This window comes from Oryctolagus cuniculus, chromosome 1 (assembly GCF_964237555.1).
Source record: "Oryctolagus cuniculus chromosome 1, mOryCun1.1, whole genome shotgun sequence".
Lineage (NCBI taxonomy): Eukaryota > Metazoa > Chordata > Mammalia > Lagomorpha > Leporidae > Oryctolagus > Oryctolagus cuniculus.
In genome coordinates, this window is record NC_091432.1 from 116,497,836 (window position 1) to 116,518,109 (window position 20,274).

Consider the following 20,274-nt stretch of genomic DNA (forward strand, 5'->3'; position numbering starts at 1 on the left):
ATAGATTCCACTTGAGTTAGACTCCAGCCAGCAAAGGATCATCCCACCAAACTGGTTAGCATGCGGATGACTCTCACTTTTTTTCAGACAACTTCACACTCCTATATAGCAATTCTCATTTTCTCAAAAACACCAAGTCCATGTCACCCAGTTAAAAGCAATTAGCATGGACGCTGGTCTTAAGCCTCAGGGCCAAGGCTTGCTGATTAAGGCCAGAGCATTTTCCTAAGCTGAGACTCTATCCTAACCCCTCTCTTCTTCAGTGTTGCCTGGTAATAATAATAGACAGAATTAAAAAGGAGATAATGTTCTAACAGTCCATAAAGGAACATCATAGAATGATAACTTTAAAAGCACTCTGACCTCAGAATCAGCCCTTAATGCTTTCTGGTATGGCTGAAAAGCACATGAGAGCATTTCAGACATGGAAAGCCAAAACACTGTGGCAAAAATGTTCTACATGAAGTATCTCTGTGAGTGATATCCAAGCAGAAAGAAGTGACCATCAAAGAAGGATGTACTTTTCTCTAAAGGGAGGAGAAAATTTCCAGTTTGCTTATGGCCTTGTCCAAATATTGATGGAGTTTATGGACTCAAAAGACTTCCATAGCATAGGCAGCTCATGTCAAGAGCTTCCAGTGTTCATTAATGTCATATATAAGAGTGTTAATTGTTAAATTCACAACAGGAGTCACTGTGCACTAACTCACCATGCAGGACCTCTGTCCTCAATGAGTTGTATTATGAGAGTTAACTGTAAAACTAGTTTGCAAACAGTTTTGTGTGTGTGCAAATTGTTGAAATCTTTACATAGTATAGAGTTGTTGCTCTGTGTACAAAATTTATTGGAAATGAATCTTAATGGAGAATGGGACTAGGAAGGGGAGAATGAGGAAGAGTGGGAGTTTCGGTGGGAGGGTGGGGATGGTGGGAAGAATAACTATATTCCTAAGATTGTACTTTTTGAATTTTTTTCCATAAAAAATAAATTGAAAATAAATAAATAAATAAATTAAATTAAAGGGAAACTACAAATAAAGCATTAATAATTATGTACAAAAAAAAAAAAAAAAGAAACTCAGACTTTGTCTCTTACTTTCTGCCTCTGAGCACATTGGCAGAAAGCTATATCAAGCAAAGCAGCCAAACTTGAACTGGCACTCTGATGTGAGATGTGGGTATCCCAAGCAACAACTTAACCTACCAGGCCACATCTGCCCCCTGAACATGTTGAAAATAACTTAGACTAGGTCAGGATGTGTTATGGAGTAGTTGAACTAAATGCATTTTGACAGTCATGTTTTCAACTTAGAAGTGTTTATCAGGATATCACTCCATTGTAAGTCAGGGAACATCTGTAACTGATTTAGGCAAGTATTATTCCTGGATACTAAAACTAGCAGGAGCAAACTTGAGGGGTAAGGAATTATTTAAATAATTACAAATTACTCACTGCTTTCAAAAATCATTATTAATTAGCAGGTAAAATAACTGCAGTTGAGTAATCTTGTAGATACCACCTTAAGGGGTACCACCCTCAAGGGGCCAGCACTGTGGCTCACTTGGTTAATCCTCCGCCTGTGGTGTCAGCATCCCATATAGGTGCCGGGTTCTAGTCTTGGTTGCTCCTCTTCCAGTCCAGCTCTCTGCTGTGGCCTGGGAGGGTGGTGGAGGATGGCCCAAGCGCTTGGGCACTTGCACCGGCATGGAAGACCAGGAAGAAGCACCTGTCTCCTGGCTTTGGATTGGGCAACGCCAACCATAGCGGCCATTTGGGGAGTGACCCAATGGAAGGAAAACCTTTCTCTCTATCTCTCACTGTCTACAACTCTACCTGTCAAATAAATAAATTAAAAAATAAAAAATAAATGATCAAAATTAACCTCACTAGGAAAGGACAAATCCACAGCAAGAACTTCCTGATCTGATACACTGCGAAAGGCACAGAATGATTTCTAATTAGTCCCGCAGCTGTTGGGCTTACTGGTGAACAGAACACTTAAAATTGTAGCAACTTAGCTGTAATGAAGAGTTATTACATTTTTAAGAATTAAGAATTTAAGTCTTTATTTGTGTTTTATCTCTTTACACTCAGTGAGTCAGTTTTTCTTTTTTTCTTTTTTTTAACTTTTATTTAATGAATATAAATTTCCAAAGTACAGAATATTGATTACAATGGCTTCCCCCCCATAATGTCCCTCCAACCCATAACCCTCCCCTTATCCACTCCCTCTCCCCTTCCATTCACATCAAGATTCATTTTCGATTCTCTTTATATACAGAAGATCAGTTTTTCACTTCAATTGTTGCTGATCTGAAGATAAACTCAGTGTCACTGAGGTTATTAGAATTTGCTTTAGTCGTCATTTCATTTCCAGCCAGAGCAACTACTCAACTACTTACAAGGTAAACTGTGGCACCTCTCAGAGATTCCGCATAGCACAGGATGAGGTGCTGGTGAGTAGCAGGCACTGTCACAGGGACCATTTCATATTTTCTAATAACTCACCTGCCACTCACAATTCATGCTTGTAATAAGATCTGATTTTCAATAGCCTGTGTTGATAGGATTGAATATAAGAAAGGGAACATAATATTCATTCCATTATTAATATTCTCATGAATATCCTTCCCTCCCCTTTTCCTTCCCTCTCTCTCTGTCTCTTTACTTCTTTGTAGTATCTAAACTCTACTTCTTCCCAAAAAGGGCTTATTGTTGCTTACAAGCAAAGTTATGACTGATAGATACAATATAAAGAGAAAACCAAATCCACAAAAAAGAGTGTATGTTCATTATAAAATGTTACATAGTTTCTATGTATAAAGTTTATCTGTTTTCCCTAGCATTATGAAACAGAGATTTGAGGAAACAAAGTAAGTCATATATGACTTTTTCTAAGAAAGGAAAACCCATATTCTTTCCCATGGGGAGGAAAATTTTTATTGATCCTCAAATTTAAATTAAAATCCCAACGTGGGCTTTCTGTAATAGACATGGAGATAAATCAATGTTCCTTAAAAAGCAACACATTCAAACTCAATTTTTTTAACCATGTTTTACAAACTGAATTTTATTCCTTAGGACTAACCATCAAGAGGTTTAATTGTTCAAGGAAAATGTGCTGATCATACAGCAGTCTGAACACCAGAAAAATCTCAACATCAAACAAGATTGCACACTGGAAAGACTTTTTATTAAACATGACTAAGGTAGTTGAGTTTTGGTGTAGACTGGCGACAGCTGGAGCTTACAAAGAAAGAATACATAATATCTATGTATTAGATATTATTATTATTATTAGATATTATTATTATATAATATATAATATATTTATATATTATATTTATATATTATATTAATATCTAATATTATTATATTAGATATATTATTAGATATATTATTATTAGATATGTATATCTGATCATCTATGTTGCTGATCTGAAGAGATGTTCACTGTCACTGAGGCTATTAGGATTTGCATTAGTGGTCATCTGATTTCCAGCAAGAGTGACTACTCTTGAGTAGTCTCTGGGTTACTTTTTTTACTTTCCCTAGATAAACTAGAGTGTACTTTTAAGTGAGGTTATGAGAGGGCAAATATGCTTTCCTCACTATTTCAAAGAATAAAACAAATAAAGATTCGTGGAAACAGCCATGCTGGGAGAGAACTCGAACAGCCTAAGAATCCATGTAATGTCTGCTGTGTGACTCTATTGGTAATTGTTCACGTAAACATATAGAAAGATTATGTCATACATTGATTCTGGGTACGTTTCATATCAATGTACATGAAAGTGGCAAATGAAAATATAACCAAAGAAATGGAGAGTCAAATTCTGTTCTGCAAAGCTGTCACTGTTGTCATTTGTTTTCCAGTGGGAAGCATCTCTCGGGGAACACATTCTTCAGGGCTGATTTTACATCTTTATTCCTCAGACTGTAGATCAGTGGGTTCAGCGCTGGCGTGACGAGGTTATTCAGGATCTGAATTACGGCACCAAGCAAGGGGCTGGGGTTCCGCTGTAGATAGATGATGATGACTGGCCCATAAGCACACAGAATTGCAACAAGATGGGCACTGCAGGTGGAGAATGCTCGTTGCTTGCCCTCTTTGGAGCGGATTTTTGATATGGAGATCCCAATGCGAGTGTAGGAGGCAAGGATGAGAGAAAAACAGACTAGAGACAACAGGCCAACATTGGTAAAACCTACCCTCTGGGCTCTAGAGGTGTCTGCACATGCTAGAGGTAACACTGCAGGAATATCACAGAAGTAATAGCCCACCTTGTTAGGGCCACAGTAGGGTAACTGAAAAGTGAGGGAGGTGAGGATCGTGGCATGGACACAGCCACACATCCAGGTCCCTGTGGCCAAGGCAGAGCACACTCTGTGGTTCATGATAACCGTGTATCGCAAAGGAAAGCAAATGGCAACAAAGCGGTCGCAGGCCATCACCGTGTACAGGAAACACTCTGTGCAGCCCAGGAAATGGTAGAAGAAGAGCTGAGCCACGCAGCCCTGGAAGGAGATGTCCTGAGTCTGCCCTGAGAGGTAGCAGAGCATCTTGGGAGCAGTGGTTGAAGAGAATCCCAGGTCAAAGATGGAGAGGTTTCCCAAGAAAAAATACATGGGGGTGTGCAGCCTCGGTGAGGAGATGATAGCAGTAAGGATGAGCACATTTCCCAGGAGGGTACACAGGTATAATGCTGAGAACAGGCACAAAAGCAGCCCCTCGAGGCCCTGTGTCTCAGGGATTCCCAGCAAGATGAATTCAGTCACCCATGTGTGATTTCTCATTGTGGTGGAAGGATCAACTCTTGGGCGACTGTGAAAAGAAATTCATGGTTACAGCTGATGTATTTGTAAATTAACTGTGTTTAGATTGGTGAAATGGAAAAGCAGCAAAAGCCTTGGCACAGAGCCTTACAGGATGCAGCCTCCCTGTGGAGCTGTGCTGATGCTGCTCGCCCTAGTCTGGCTCTTTCTGCAGCCCAGCCTTTGGTGGCAGGCACCTTTCCCTCACAGTCTCATCAGACATAGCTCCAGGCAGAGTCTCCTATCTCCCATGTTTCATAGACACTATCAAATGGCACGCATTCCAAGACTGCTTTGTTATTCTAAAGCGAAAAATATAAAGATCTGTTGTCTTAATATAAGTCACTTCCACATTTCTTATTTTCATTTAAGGCAATATGGTTACACTAACTCTCCAGAATTCATTTATCTTCATGTAGGCCACATATATGAAAGATACAATGTCCTTCTAACATTATTTCCCCAGGTTAGAGGCTCAACAATGAGAAGTTGGCCAAAAATAAGGTCTCAGATGGGGCTAATGGATTGAAAAATGACAAAAACAGGGCCCTTAATCTGCAGTCACTTGAATCTAGTGTACAAGAGTTAAACTTCCTTTTCTATCTCTGAAGTCTGTCTGCTAACAAGATCCAAACAGGGCAAGATCAATTTAAGACAGTACAAAGCACAGGAGTTTGTGAGGAAATGACTCTCCAAGTTTCATGTTTTGATAAGTTTTGATTATTTTCTAGTTCTTTTATCTTTTCCAACACACTGAGGTCATTACATTATAGCTCAATCAATGGATTCTATTGTCTAAGACCCTGTCATTTTACCTATGAGCTATCTACTTTTCTAGGTATCTATCTAGTATTCATCTATATAGGAATCATCTACCCATCCTTCTGTCATCTGTTATCTGTGCTCTTGGTGATTGTGAGGCAGAGAACCAGAGTGAAGATAACAAGCAAAACACAAAGGTTGGGCACTTACATGGCAAACAGGGAAAGCAGCTGGTGCTGTTTTCTGTCCTTCCCCAGTTGAAGGAAGGAGACACCCCTGCCTAAACCCCCATCATCTTGCAGCCTGCATGTAGCTATCTTGAATTTTCTTTCCCAGTCACTTTCGAATAGAATTACACAAATCTAAATGGCTTCAGGTACCTTGCATTAATTTCCTGTCTGACTCTGGGAATTGTAATATTTCATGAACACAGGAGATTTAAATAATCTTGGTCTTCCTTTGGGTGTAAGTCCCCCAAGTCAGGGAACTTATTGATCAAAGGAGCAATTAACTGCTAGCTGTAATTAGATCTCAGAAGTGAATGAGAGAGAAAGAGAGAGAGAGAGAGAGAGAGAGTGTGTGTGTGTGTGTGTGTGTGTGTTTGGACAGAAAGAGAGAGGCTATTATAATTTTCTTAATATAATATATTTCGGATAAATAAAAATTCAATTAGCACATATGTCACATACATTTTTGTGTGCAATTTCTATATTTGCTGCTTGTGCATGAGTGTGTGTGGTTTTTATAAATAAACTGTATGTTATTTCACTACATTGTGCCAACAGGGCTGAGTTACTTCAGGCAGAAGTATGAGGGCAGCTCAGAAAATTATAGAAACTGATGAGAAACTAGGCCCAGGGCAAGTGGGGATGACCGCGACTCCATGAATCTTAGAGTGAGCATTTATGGAGCAGATCACTATGCTTCAAATCATATGATTCAGCTTCAGCAGCCTCTGTCTCCATGTGCTTCACCTGAAGAGTCCAGTTTGAGTTCCTTGGCTGAGTCAGAGGCCTGCCCCTATGAGTAGGGAGCAAGGTGCAGTAGAATGGAGATGGGCAGTTCTCCAATGGCAGGGGGAAGTTTTGTTGCCAAGAGAAACAGAAAAGAAATATGCCAAGAGACCAAAAATAAGTTTGAGTCTTCACTGAAGTATCTGTCTTGCATTATTTTGTATCTTCTGCAGTATCCATGTTTGATGCTGTGGGTGCTCAATAAATATTGATCGGGAATGGCTGGGATGCTGTTTTTCTCACTGAGTGCATTCATTCATTTGTTTATCTATATACAGCATTTATTCCAACAATTATGTGTTGGAGCCCTAATTATGTGTTAGGCATTACTTATTTGGCAAGTGAGACAAAAGTTTTGTGGGGGAGTTGGATTAAATATAGTTCTTCTGCTATAATGATCTATAACACATCTGCAAGAAAAAGAACATTTTATAATCTTATATAAACCTCAAAACTCTGACATGGTTTATTTCAGATGAAGACAATCAGGGATCAAATAAGTTAAAAAATTGCTCAAAATAGAGTCTGGTGTTGGTGTACAGCAGGTTAAGTTTCTGCCACCCATGTAGAAGACCTGGATGGAGTTTCAGGATCCTGACTGGCCTGGCCCAGCCTGGATGTTGTCGCCATTTGAACCAGCAGAGGGGGGATCTCTCCCACCATCTCTCTCTAATTCTACCTTTCAAATAAACAAAATAAACACTTTAAAAAATGAAAATGAGCAATTTATTTTGCATGAAGATGTGATTTGACTTCTTTGTCAGGTGTTGACCATAAAGTTTTAGTATTTAGCGTATACTTAGGTGGTTACATGATTATGTATATATCTGGAATTATTATTTATATGCCAATGTGATGTTTTGCTCTCCATCTAACTAATGATAAAAGATTTAGTAGGTAGCAGTCCTTTTATCTAATTGTTGAAACTCCTGGTGTCTCACATTAGAGCTCCTTGGTTGAATTCCAGGTCTGGGTTCCTAATTCCAATTTCCTGCTCCTGCAGATAGACCCTGGGCAAAGCAGTAATTGCTCAGGTAATTGGGCTCCTGGCGCTCCTCTGGGACACATGGATTGTCAGTCTTGAGCCAGGCCCAGACCTGCTGTTTCAGGTGTTTGGGAGTGAAGCAGCAGATGGGGAACGTGTTCTCTCATTCTCTTTCTCTGTCTCTCTCTCTCTGTGTGTGCCTCTAAAATAAAGAATTTATAAAAAGTAGTAGTGTGAAACCTAATAATTCTGCCTTTATGTCTATCATTATTGATCTTTAAGGCTTTAAAACATAATAACTGACTTGAATAAAATGGCCATTTTTGGGGACTCAACCAGTGGATGCAAGATATCTCTCTGTAACTCTGCCTTTCAAATAAATAAAATAATTCTAAAAATAAACCTATTAAGTGAAATCTCTGTAAATTTACATTGGCCTAGTAAAATTTTACTCAGGGAAGGAAGATGGCTTGGATAATTTTAGATGTCCAATCAGAATCAAGATGTTTTAGAATCAAGGTGGCATGTGCTAAACTAATGTGATAGCCTGAGTGGAAGCACTCACATTTTACATTTCCAAGAGGTCACAGGTTCCTGGTGAAAATACCTGTGCATAATTGTGATCACATCATCAAAGAGCAGACTTTAATACAATATTGTGAAATTTTTCTGATTTTTGTATTACAATCTTGAAAACAAAAAGCTGACCCCTGGTAGCAGCTATCATCACACACACATTAGGTAAGTTCCAGAGATCCAAACTCAAGTAACAGATTTATATCAAGATGCTGTGAGTTTTAATTTGCAAATAATGAGTTCAGCGTGTGATGAACAAATAATCCTGGGTGTTTAGCATTTTGCCAATTTTGTCTATAAATTTAGACCACATTTTAATTTTATTACCAAAGATGCCACAGTCTCAACTATAATCTCTTTCCAACATCATCAATCTCTTCCCATCTCTCTCAATTATTCTTTCTATATATCCCTAATTCTCTATCATCTCTCTCTCTCTCTCTCTCTCTCTCTCTCTCAGATTTATTTATTTGAAAGTCAGAGTTACACAGAGAGAGGAGAGGCAGAGAGAGAGAGAGAGATCTTCCATCATCTGGTTCACTCCCCAGATGGCCGCAACGGCTGGAGCTGTGCCAATCCGAAGCCAGGAGCCAGGAGTTTCTTCCGGGTCTTCCACATGGGTGCAGGGGCCCAAGGACTTGGGCCATCTTGTATGGCTTTCCCAGGCTGTAGCAGAGAGCTGGACAGGAAGTGGAGCAGCCGGGTCTCGAACTGGCGCCCACATGGGATGCTGGCAATTCAGGCCAGAGCGTTAACCCACTGCACCACAGTACCGGCCCCAACCCCTGTTTGATTTATAAGAGTAAGCTTACCTTCTTAATATGTTGTGTTGCTTAGTTTCCTTTGATGTCTCTTAAGTTCTGAAGTTTCCTTAGTGCATAAGTACTTGTCTTTGTTGTTAAAACTGGTGGGACCCATGTCAGTTTTGGGTTGTCCTGTGGTATTTCTGAGTTGCTGTGCCACGGGAATGCAGGGCCCCTGAGGCATGACTGATGGAAAAAGCCACTTCGGCAGCATTTTCCACTGCTCCTCAAAATGGAATCACAGCTGTGGCCTTGACAGCTTAGCCCACAGTCCAGGCTCCCACGTTCCTCTACCCCACATTTAGATGCTGTTAAAGCTCGAGTGCATCTCAGTGTCCCTGTTCTCTGGGGGTCTTGGCCAGTGCCCCATCCCCAACATGTGGGCTGACTGTGGTGTGTGTAACATTCTCTCTCAGGGCTCGTAGATTCACAACCCAAGAACTGACCACATGATCATTTTAAAGACTAAAACAAGGACCTAACATGATAAACTTCCCATTGATCTTATTTGAAGAGAAATTTTGCCTCTGTAGATAAACCTGCCTCATTCTTCTGTTAGATGCTGAAATATTTTAACCTAGTATATTTCACTCCTCTAACTAGCTGCCAGGAAACTAGCATTTGAAAACACTGTTTTAACTATTGGTTATGCCTGCTAGCTTCCCACCTCTTCCTTCTGTTTGATATTTTTCTACTTTTGTATCTTATGTGCCTAAAACTTATCTCAAACCCTTTGGAAGTAGAAGTGCATTAGAATCAGATATAGTGTTTTTGATTTGAGTTTTCTCAGTTCCCTATTAAACTCACTACAATTGATTTGGGGAAATTGCAGGATTCTTGAGTTCCTTCTCGTCTTACAAGTACCTTATTCTTTCTGTATAGATTGTTTGATGGGAGATCCATGTGCCATGGTGAGTTTCTATCCAGATATCCCAGAAAGTGAACCATCAGTTACCTGTGGGGAATTTGTCTTCCTCATGGACTGCTCAGGAGGCATGAAGTGCCCTATGAGCAAACAGGATAAATCTCAACTGCGCATAGAGGCAGCCAGTGGAAAGCTGATACCTTTCTTTTTCTGGGTCACTTGTTCAACTAAGGATGAATTCCAGGGGTAGATGGCCATTTGCAGCTGTGGCTCCATTTTGCATCTGAGCTGAGCTAGCATGACCAGCCTGAGGCTAGTCTGGGAACATGAGGAGGCACAAAGAGGGGTGAAGTGTTGGATTGGCAGCGCCTGTGTGTCTGAGAGGATCCTCTGTCTCCTCATACTCTCTTACCTCTAGGAAACTCTACTTTTGCTCCTGAAGAGTTTGTCCATAGGCTGTTATTTCAACATCTATGAATTTGGATCTTCATTTGAGGCATTCTTTCCGTAAGTTTCTAGAAAGGCCATAGAGAGTGCAAAAAGATACTTTAAGAAAGGGAATTGATTGTTAAAGGGGTTATTGTAGAATGGCTTTTGGCTTTGGGCATTTCAGGTAAGATTTTTTTTTTTTTGATGGGGGGCATCTTAATTAAGGACTCAGCACTGGATGGTGGTGAGCAGCCATCACAGGACAACTGAGTGTTTGCCTTTCTCAGTGACAGTGTAAAGCACACCCAGCAAACCACGGAGGAGGCAGTGAGAAGAGTGCAGCTCATGAATGCAGACCCAGGGGGCACTGAAACCTTGACACCACTCCAAGACATTGACAGAAGAACCCCCATTGCAGGCCACCCCTACAGATAAGAATTGGGATACAGCTAACTGAAGGACAGAGAGAGTGAAAGTCTCCACTCAAGAATCCATGCCAAGAGCCCCTGAACTTCACTGAAGCACTGTTGAAATATGGCTTACAAGTCCGAGTCTTCTATCCAGTTGTCAATAGAAACCTTTTCCTTGTTCTTTTTCCTTAACTCCATGCACCGGACAATAGAAACTCTTTTGTGGAGTGCCACAACAGCCTTAGATGAAGCTAGGATGCTGAACAGGCCTTAAGAGTACATGCTGGGAGTGGCAGTTGAACTTCAGGGATGTCTTGACTGCTTGAAGAAGTAGCAGAGCCTTTTTCAAAGGCAAAGTCTGAAATCTTAAAATGAACTTGACAGAGGCTTGATGACCATTTGTCTTCACAGGTGGAGAAGTTACTGATACATGCAGCATAATTAAAGAGGTTAAGTTCAACAGCAGGAAACACAGGTATGAAGAGAAATGTGGTTTCTGCTGGATGGTGATGTCACTAATGTCAGCCTGTAATTGAGTGTCACGTGATTCAGTGTGGAAATCCCTTGCTGGGACAGAATGCCTCTGGAATTTTAATTTTAGCAACTGAAAATTTGTCTCTCTGTACAAAAATAAAAAAATTTCAAGGCGTGGACATTTGCTCTAGAGGCTAATGTGCTTGATGTTTGCTTCAAAGGGAAAATTGGGCCACCAGCTACCAGGCTTGTGTCTTTTGGCTTCCCTGCTCTTAAAGGCCTCAGCTCCTGGATTCTTGCTGCCTTGGTAGCCTTTGAATTAAAACATTGTATATAACTTTACAGTTTTCTGTTGTCTTTAAATAGTTTGCTCTGACATTGCTTTGAGCAGAACCTGCCGAAGGTGTTATATTTTAAGTCATACCTTGAAGTCCTATAGAGTCATAATATATTTAGAAACCATATATTTAAATTCTGGCTCTCCTTTCTAGATATTATCAAAATCCTCTAACCTCTCCAAACCTCAGTGTCCTCACCTGAAAATAGTTATACCAATAGTACTTACCATATGGGTTTATTTTATTAAAAGAATATACCCAAGGAAAGCTTTGGAAACTGTGTTTGACACAAATAAGTGCTATTTAGGATTTTACTATTATTCCCATTATTATTTTTATCATTATTTACTCAGAAGTAGGGAACATTTTTTTCTGCCAAGGGCCATTTGGATATTTGTAACATCATTCATGGTAAAAATGATCAATTTAAAATGGATCCTGTATAGATCTATTGAACTACAGTTGCCTTGGTAGGGTCAGACCAAATGATTTTGTGAGCCTTGTACAATCAGTAGGCTGGATGTTCCCAACCCACGATACACAAAACATGCTAATGAATTAAGGCAAATAGTTAGCTATCAATGAAAATTGTTCTTTTTTAAAAGATGTGTTTTATTTGAAAGGCAGAGCAATAGAGGAAGGTGGAAACACACACACTCACACAGAGGCTCTAATACTACAGAGTGAATTAAAATGGCTTTTTATACCATCTTCTGCTATTATTTATCACTTTTTGAAGGAAGCATAAAAGAGACTTTTTAATATTTATTCTAGCATTGCAGAATGCACACACACAGAAGAGAGAGAGAGGAAAGAGAGAAAGAGAGAGAAATAAAGAGAGAGAGAGAGAGAGAGAGAGAGAGACAGGGAGGGAGGGAGAGAGAGAGAGAGAGAGAGAGAGAGAGAGAGAGAGAGAGAGAATGAGCACTTCCATGTGCTGATTCACTCCCCAGATATCTGTAATAGCCAGAGGTGGGCCAGGCCAGGTGCATCAGCAGGCAGCTGGATTGAAGTGGAGCAGTGCTCTGATAGGGAATGCTAGTGACACAAGTGGTGGCTTAACCTGCTATGCCACAGCACTAGCCGCTCAATTTTGGTTTTGTACATAAAAAAGTACCTAAAATATACACAAAAGCAGTTTATAGCCTAGGCTAAAATTCAAAGATAATGATGAGAATTTCATTGTGATTCTAAAAACATGTGGACTCACTGGGTTCCTTAGGGAGAATTATCATAGTTTAGTCACTGCAATTAGAAGTTAGGACCTTAGCCTTACAAATTAGAGCATTAATCCTAAAGTTGATGTCACCAGACTTGGGGATAATACCTCACACTAACCCAAATCAAAACAGCCAAAATTCTAGTGTGTTACATGACATTGAAAATTATCTCTGTCATGTCTTTTCAAAATGTATGTATTTATTTTATCAATGTGTTCTCTGTTTATAGACAGTTCTGTTTGAGAAGCCAAATTGTGGTTAAGGAGCTATTTGGTGCACGTGGACCAGGGCAGGGTGTGAACTCTCCAGTTAGCAGAGCAGGAGGCACAGGACCCTACCATCAGACCAGCTTTGCCTGGGCAAATGTGGTGCCAGAACAGTATTGTGTAGGCAGTGGTGACCGTTCCCTTTCTTGTGACTTGCCAGGGGAATCTTATAGTCAGACAGACCAGTGCTCCAGTGCATGCATTGCTCACCATTCAGCAGGGCCATGACCTTGGGCAAATGCCTTATATTCTCTGGGCCTCAAATCCTTCTTTGCAACAAGAAGTGGAAACTTGCCTCTTAGGAGTTTCATGATAATAAAATTGCATCATTAATTTAAGGCATTTATTATTACAGTTTTTTAAATGTATGATCAATAAATGGTAGCTATTAGGCTTCTAAGAAAGTAGGCAATTTCTTACGTGTTTGGATCATTATGTGTTAATATTATGATTTCATTCTTTTTTTTTTTTTTTTTTGACAGGCAGAGTGGACAGTGAAAGAGAGAGAGACACAGAGAGAAAAGTCTTCCTTTTGCCGTTGGTTCACCCTCTAATGGCTGCCGCGGCCGGTGCACTGCGCTGATCCAATAGCAGGAGCCAGGTACTTACCCTGGTCTCCCATGGGGTGCAGGGCCCAAAGACTTGGGCCATCCTCCACTACACTCCTGGGCCACAGCAGAGAGCTGACCTGGAAAAGGGGCAACCAGGACAGAATCCGGTGCCCCGACCAGGACTAGAACCCGGTGTGCCGGCACCACAAGGCGGAGGATTAGCCTAGTGAGCCGTGGCGCCGGCCTTGATTTCATTCTTAAGAACTGCTTCCTACCTCCATCCTTTAACAATTGCAGGTGTTTCTCATTTAGTATTGGAGAAGGTGCCTCCACCAGCCTAATAAAAAGCATAGCTCAGGTTTCAGGGGGTCCTTCCTCCCTTCCTCCCTTCCTCCCTTCCTCCCTTCCTCCCTTCCTCCCTTCCTCCCTTCCTCCCTTCCTCCCTTCCTCAATTCCTCACTTCCTCCCTCCCTCCCTCCCTCCCTCCCTCCCTCTCTCCTTTCCTCCCTTCCTCCCTTCCTCCTCTGCCATCCTTAGAGCTGATTTTCTTCTTTTAATTCTGGCTAAGTTGTTTCCCTACAATCATGTTTCCTTTTACACCACTCAAGTTTTATCTCTCCACTTACCTTGATTTTTCTATCCTCTGCTAGCCCTAACTTTCAGGAGCTATGCGTAATACTGAAGTCTCTGGAATCTCTGTCTTTTAGCCTCACCATTCACTGCCTTGCTGCAAAATCCCTGCTCCAGACCAAAGAGGTGGGCTTCAGAGAGACTCTAGAAGAAGAAAAAACAGATGTGGTGAACATAAGCCTTGAGTCTGGAGTCATAAGCTCCTACACTGCTTTTGTTGATATCAACAAGGAACTCAATGAGCCAATTCAGGGGCTGATAATATGTGGTTGATGATCACATAGATAGCCAATGACCAGAATGGGCATGAGACTAGAAGTGTTAGAACAGGGAATCTGAGGAAAGGGAGAAGGTTTGTAAAAGCAGTTAGGAACAATTGGAGAGTGGAATGCCATTTGCCACAGAGTACTGAGGGCTCAGGTTAGCTCCAGCAGCTTGACTTTGGTAGTGACATCAAATTACTAAGAGAATCGTCGTTTATGTGACTCATTTCAGGGGACTCAGCCACTTTGGTATAAGAATGAAAGGTGTAGGATGTTGACTGAATTCCAAGATCAGGGTTTTGTACAGTGAGTGTAATAAAAGGAAATGAGAGACATGGGACAGAAGATATTAAGAAAAGAATGGTAAAATGTTGGACCTGAAATTTAGGGAAATTAGAGAAGATAGCAAAGACAGCAGGCAGTTGATACACAGTGAAAAAGTAAAGGAATTAGATACTTAATCAAATCTCTGAGTTAGAAAGCTGGATAAATCGGATATGGTATTTAAAAGGTAGGTTTTTGTTTTTCTCAATCTAGTTTTTACAAGTGGAACAGTTCTGCATGGTAAGGGACTCATGTCTTCGGAGGGAGTGGCTGAAGTGTGATGGCTTGGGAGTCATTGGGTTTTAGGAGCTCAAGAAACCTTGTATTGGGGGTTGAGTAGGCTGTCTACAAAGGTGCTGAAATCTTGCAGGTTGATGGCAGGCCTTGAAATGGAGTGCAGGTCTGTGGCTTAGTTCTCATAACTTTCAGAAGATACGGAACATGGCAGGGAGGGTAGAGGTTGACAGTAGTGAGGATACATTGAAGGTAACTCCAGAGAGAGAGAAAGAGCAATAATCTGGATACAGAATTAGGGACTGAAGAGACTGTCAAACATACATCCCAAACTGCAGTACCCAGAGTATGGAACAACATTCGAGAGGCATAGAAGGATAATTGTTTGAACAGAATAAATTGGTTTGGAATTAAGACTTAATTGAAAGAAGCTTCCTGTAATGAAACCAAAGATGCAGCAGTAATTGTTCAGCACATGTCAGGGGTTCCAGAGGCTGCCACAGAAGTAGAAACAGAGCTCAGAGGGCAAGGGTGTGTGCCAAAAGAATGACGTAACAAGGCTGGGTGACTGGAGCGCATATGGATGTGAGATTTTTGTCTCAAATGATCAGACTTCACGGTCTTTGTTTACTGAGGAGAATAGTGGTTCTTTCATCTTGAGTCTGCACTTGTGTTTTTCAGCTCATCCAATGGCAACGTCCTCCATTCATCGTCCTCCTGCACGTCTGCCCCATGAAGAAATTTCTTCTTGTGTGACTGAAGAGTACCAACACAGTGATATAAATCCCCATAGGCTGATGAATCACAAGGTCCTATAGAGTCTAAGCGAGAATCTTTCCTGAAATATTTCCTCACCCATGTTTGTCTGTCACGCATACAGGACTAAGCACATCCCAAGCTACTAGTCATAAATCAAGGAACGCTTGCTTCTCTGTCAGCAGACAGGCCTCCTGTGAGAAGGGAAACACACATTCTTCCACCAGCATCGACACAGACACACAAATATCCCAAGCAGGTGATTTGGGCCTCAGTTTGCTTCTATGAATATGGGGACTGAAGAACTAGTCATCAAGACTCTACTGTTACGACTTTTCCTACACAGGGGATAATCTGTTGAAAAATATCAAGAAGTGAGAATATCCAGCCCCCTCATTTGCCAGGGTCAGCCTAGTTTCTGTAATAGAGGATCCTGCCACAGTGGAGTCCTAGTGACCCCTAGTTGAGCAAACCCTTTTTGCCGTTCCAGCTCACATAGCTGGCTGAGGGCTGGGCCTTCCTCCTTTTGAACTCTGCTGTCATCAAATTTGGCCCCTGCTACACTGGTCATTCTTTCACAAGTTTGGTTTGCAGGTAGATTTTCTGGGTGTTTTCTGATTACTTTCTCCCGATTATACTCTTACTACACCCTGTCTGAATGTAGCAGCCTCTGTATCTACTGGATCAGGGACCAGCAGATTCACATTTGACTTCTTTCCTCTTATTTACTCCCCAAAGTCCTTGGAAAAAAGCAGCACATGCAGCTGATTTCCCTCCAAAATGCGAATGGTTCCTGGGATCTGGATGAAAGCGTGGCCAAGACCTAGGTATGAGTTTGGAAGACACACTGGCAGCCCACCCTGACAAGGTGAGGTGAAAAAAAGCAGTAGGCATGACTGATGGGAGGAGGTCAGTAACTGGAATTAGCAGACTGAGGTCTCCTTGAGGAAGGAGATTATAGGAGCCATACTGTAAATTAATTACTTTTAAGCAGAGGTTGAAATTTTTTTTCCTATTTAGGAAGATCACAATGTACTAGGAAGTAGTAGGCTGGCTAGGAGAAGTTGATGGCTTAAGATTGATGCTGATAAAGGGAGAACAAAAATCCTCCTCCACTTTAATTATATTTCATGCCAATCATCTTACTTGTGTAACTAATACTTAGTGGACAATTACTCTGTACCAGGCAATGTGCCATGTGCATAGCATCTATGATCTTGTTTTATCCTCATATCAATTAAATAAGGTAGATCCTAGTGAAGTTTATATATGGAAAAAGAATGGATCTTAGAGAGGTATAACAACGTACTTGAGTTTCCAGTCATTGGCAAAGTCAGGCTCAGTCCTAGAACCATCTCTCTTTAGAACCTCTGATAACAACTCCATTATTGCTGCTCTTTATGCTGAAGGAAGTGGACCTGACATTACCTGAAGTGAATAGAAGCCGATATAGATGATGTGTGAGGAACCTGCTAGTTGTTTTGAATATATTCAAATACACTGAGGATAAATTACATTCCAGAATTTAAAAATATTTACTAAATCTTCCAATACTTATTGATAAATTATTAAATATCAGTCATGTACCCAGAACCTAAAGGACATATATGATTGTGAATTTTCAGGTTGTAGAAACTGATGCAATAACTTTACACATTCTGTAATCATACTATGCTATCCAGTATCTGTTAGTCACATTGTTGCTAATGTAAACGAGGAATGAAATTTTTAATTGCATAGGGGCATGCTATGAAGTGTAATACATAGTGATTTCAAAGACTTAGTATAAAAAAGAATAAAATATTTCATCAATTATTTTTATCATGAGTAAAAGTTGATATGGGTATATAGTATATTAAATAAAATATATTAGTAAAATAATTATAACTTTCTTTTTACTTTTTAAAATGTGATTAGTAAAAATTTTAATTACATATGTCTAGCATTATATTTCTATTAGAAAATCCCATTCTAGAAGAAATAACATAATAATTTACTAACACTTGTGAAAAGATACAAGGATTGTAAGATTCAGTTGGAACTAGACAAGGCTAATGTTTTCCTTTGATGTGGTTACCATGTCAGTAAATCAAGGGAAACAAGAGGGATGATGTATTTGAATTTCAGTAAAGAATTTTAATTTTTTTTTTAGCAATGAGACGTGTACCAACTACAAAGTATCTGAAGACTGAATGCTGAATAATAAATTAATTTAAAACTTGAAATATGTGTTTTATACCCTTGAGGCTCTGAAATTTGTTCGGTCCATACTTTTACTGAAGGCTTAGATGAACATGTAAGCCCAGGCTTTCCTATTTGTAGATGACAAAACTGGAATATAAAGTATTAGACAAGAGGATCAGAGTTCCTAAAGACCCCTGAACAATTAGTTGCATTTTCTTATGAAACAATAACAAACATAATAGAGATAGAATTCAGACATTATTTTTGGTTATAAATTCCCAGCTATACAAATAGAAGAGAGAAACATACTGATTTAAAAGTAGTTGTATGTGAAAATCAGAGGATTTAGATTACTACAGACAACTTAAGAAACATATTCAAAGCATGGTTAGTGGGAGACGACAGGGTTATCTGAAAAGTTACTGTTTTCACCGTCAGTGGATGGAAATTAATAACGACATTTGCTTTCAGGTATGACCATTTAAGGAAACAAATACTTTTTAAATCACTGTGATTCTTGGTTTTAGACTAGAAGCATAGGATTTTTGCTGCTTTGACGTAAGTAGCCTTCTTAAGGGAGAAATGAATGAACAGAATTTTGATATAAAACAAGACTACTCAGAGAGTACATAATAGCTGTTTCCAAGCTGTACAGATCATAATATAAACAAGAATTTACCTTCATCTGCTGACTGTAAAATGAAAACTTTAGGGGACACTGAGTGAAAACTTTGGGAGCAGAATTTCCTGCTAAGTGGCTGAGATTTTCTGTTGAGTGCTATGAGCAATATGAGTACAACCAAAATATTTGGCTTTCAGTCTTAACTTCCATCATTTGCTGGAACTGAACTTTGGGAAAATCTTTTCACTTCTGGATGAATCAGTTTTCTTCCTTTAAAATGTGGTTATGTACATTTCTCCATGCTTCTTGTTGGGGGGAGGGGATGATGGTTAAAATAAAAACCTGAAGTCATTTTGTAAGATATAAAAAACTATGTGTATGTTTTTATTACCAAACAGGATAATCTTTGTTAAAAGATTTCAGAGTTTGCAAATTGTCCTGGTCTTAAAGTCTTTTATCTTAAAGTTTAGTGGATTTTTGCTCTTGGATCCAGGGTCCGGCACTGTGCCTTGCAGGCAGTAGCTGGAGGTAGAGAGAGACTTGGTGATTCCATTTGTAGTGTTTTCGGGGATAGTAAATAGGGAAGAAATACAGTTTTTGTGTTCTTTAAGTAGCTTCCTGCTTTGCCTTGAGGATTCAGCATCTCTCTCTCTCTCTCTCTCTCTCTCTGTCTCTCTCAGCATCTGGATTCCTCAGGTTGGGCCACCATGCTGGCTGTGTTATGGCTGCATGCCAATTGTGGGGATTTGATATTGGAGTGGGTACTTCTGGAAAAGAATGCAGTGGCCTGGGTTCGAACCTGTGCAGGTAAGATAACAATCCTAAGGCTCATCTCCTTCCCATGTAGAAAGCCAACTCTCTTGGCAGATGTGGTGCCTTACAGGCCTGGCAGAGGGTGACCATGCGAGAATCTTTGTAGTCACCTCCCCACCAACCTGGTTCAGACAATTTCTGGTCTCCCAACTGGTTGTTTCCCCAGCAGGACAGGAGTAGGCATTATACTGGGGGTGGTGGTGGAGGTGAAGAGAGAAGGGGCCGTGGATGGGAAATGTGAGTTGTGAGATGGATGTCAAGCATTGTTTGCGGAGGAATGCTAAGTCTAGTCTAAGCCTGGACTTGGGGGCACTCATTCCTTGGGTGTTTATTATCTCACTGCTGCGAGTGTTTTGGGGTCCTGAGAAGATTAAGGGAAAATCTGGACAGTAAGAGGAGAAAACTCAGGGGCATTGAGGAAAGATGAAAGCAGGAGTCAGGGGAGATGACCAGGGAGATTTGGGGTAGAGTGGGAGAAGGGACGGTTCTCTCACTGCTGTCCCTCAGCCCTGATTCTTGTGTCTTCTCACCACAGGCTCCGCACGCCTGAGCTTGTGAAAGCTGCTGTTACTTTCCTGAAGGCATCTGTGAATCCTGCTGTCTTTGGCCTTTAAAGAGACCAACCAGAAGGAAACAAAAAAGTGCCTCTCCTTGGTTACTGTGCCTGCCTTTACCGGCTCCTCTGCTACAGACAGTTCTTGTATTTTATACTTCCCCTGTCAGTTTCTTGCCATAAAAGTGAAAGATGCACACCCTCACCTCCCTCTTCCATGTTCCCTTGCTTGTGCCTATTGAATCTCCTCAAATGACAGTGGTTCCAGAACGTGTACCCTTTCTTGGAGGAATTTAAATCATGATGCACAGTAATGTTCCTCTCAGGATTTCTAGACTGATGGCAGGAAATCTGGTGCATGGACTCCAGACTAAACATTTTGCAGCA

The 20,274-nt window shown here is 40.6% G+C and overlaps 2 protein-coding genes across 2 annotated transcripts; one reads left to right on the top strand and one right to left on the bottom strand.

The window, feature by feature from the left end:
• Positions 1-3,425: 3,425 nt before the first annotated feature.
• LOC100354914 (putative olfactory receptor 10D4) lies at positions 3,426-5,405 on the bottom strand. The gene has a single exon (XM_017349239.3). It carries the CDS (start codon positions 4,796-4,798, stop codon positions 3,863-3,865), a length of 936 nt encoding a protein of 311 aa, XP_017204728.2. The 5' UTR covers positions 4,799-5,405; the 3' UTR covers positions 3,426-3,862.
• A 4,397-nt stretch (positions 5,406-9,802) lies between these two features.
• LOC138846142 (von Willebrand factor A domain-containing protein 5A-like) lies at positions 9,803-20,094 on the top strand. Its single transcript, XM_070060918.1, is given in 10 exon segments — positions 9,803-10,034; positions 10,239-10,327; positions 10,537-10,682; positions 11,056-11,134; positions 13,806-13,876; positions 14,077-14,403; positions 16,454-16,534; positions 16,537-16,583; positions 19,202-19,334; positions 19,875-20,094. Coding segments are annotated over 10 exon segments (1,236 nt in total). The 5' UTR covers positions 9,803-9,845; the 3' UTR covers positions 19,949-20,094.
• The last annotated feature ends 180 nt before the right edge of the window (positions 20,095-20,274 follow it).

Bases quoted from the DNA above. Each gene is read 5' to 3' on its own strand.
- LOC100354914 (XM_017349239.3), bottom strand. From the start codon at position 4,798: ATGAGAAATCACACATGGGTGACTGAATTCATCTTGCTGGGAATCCCT.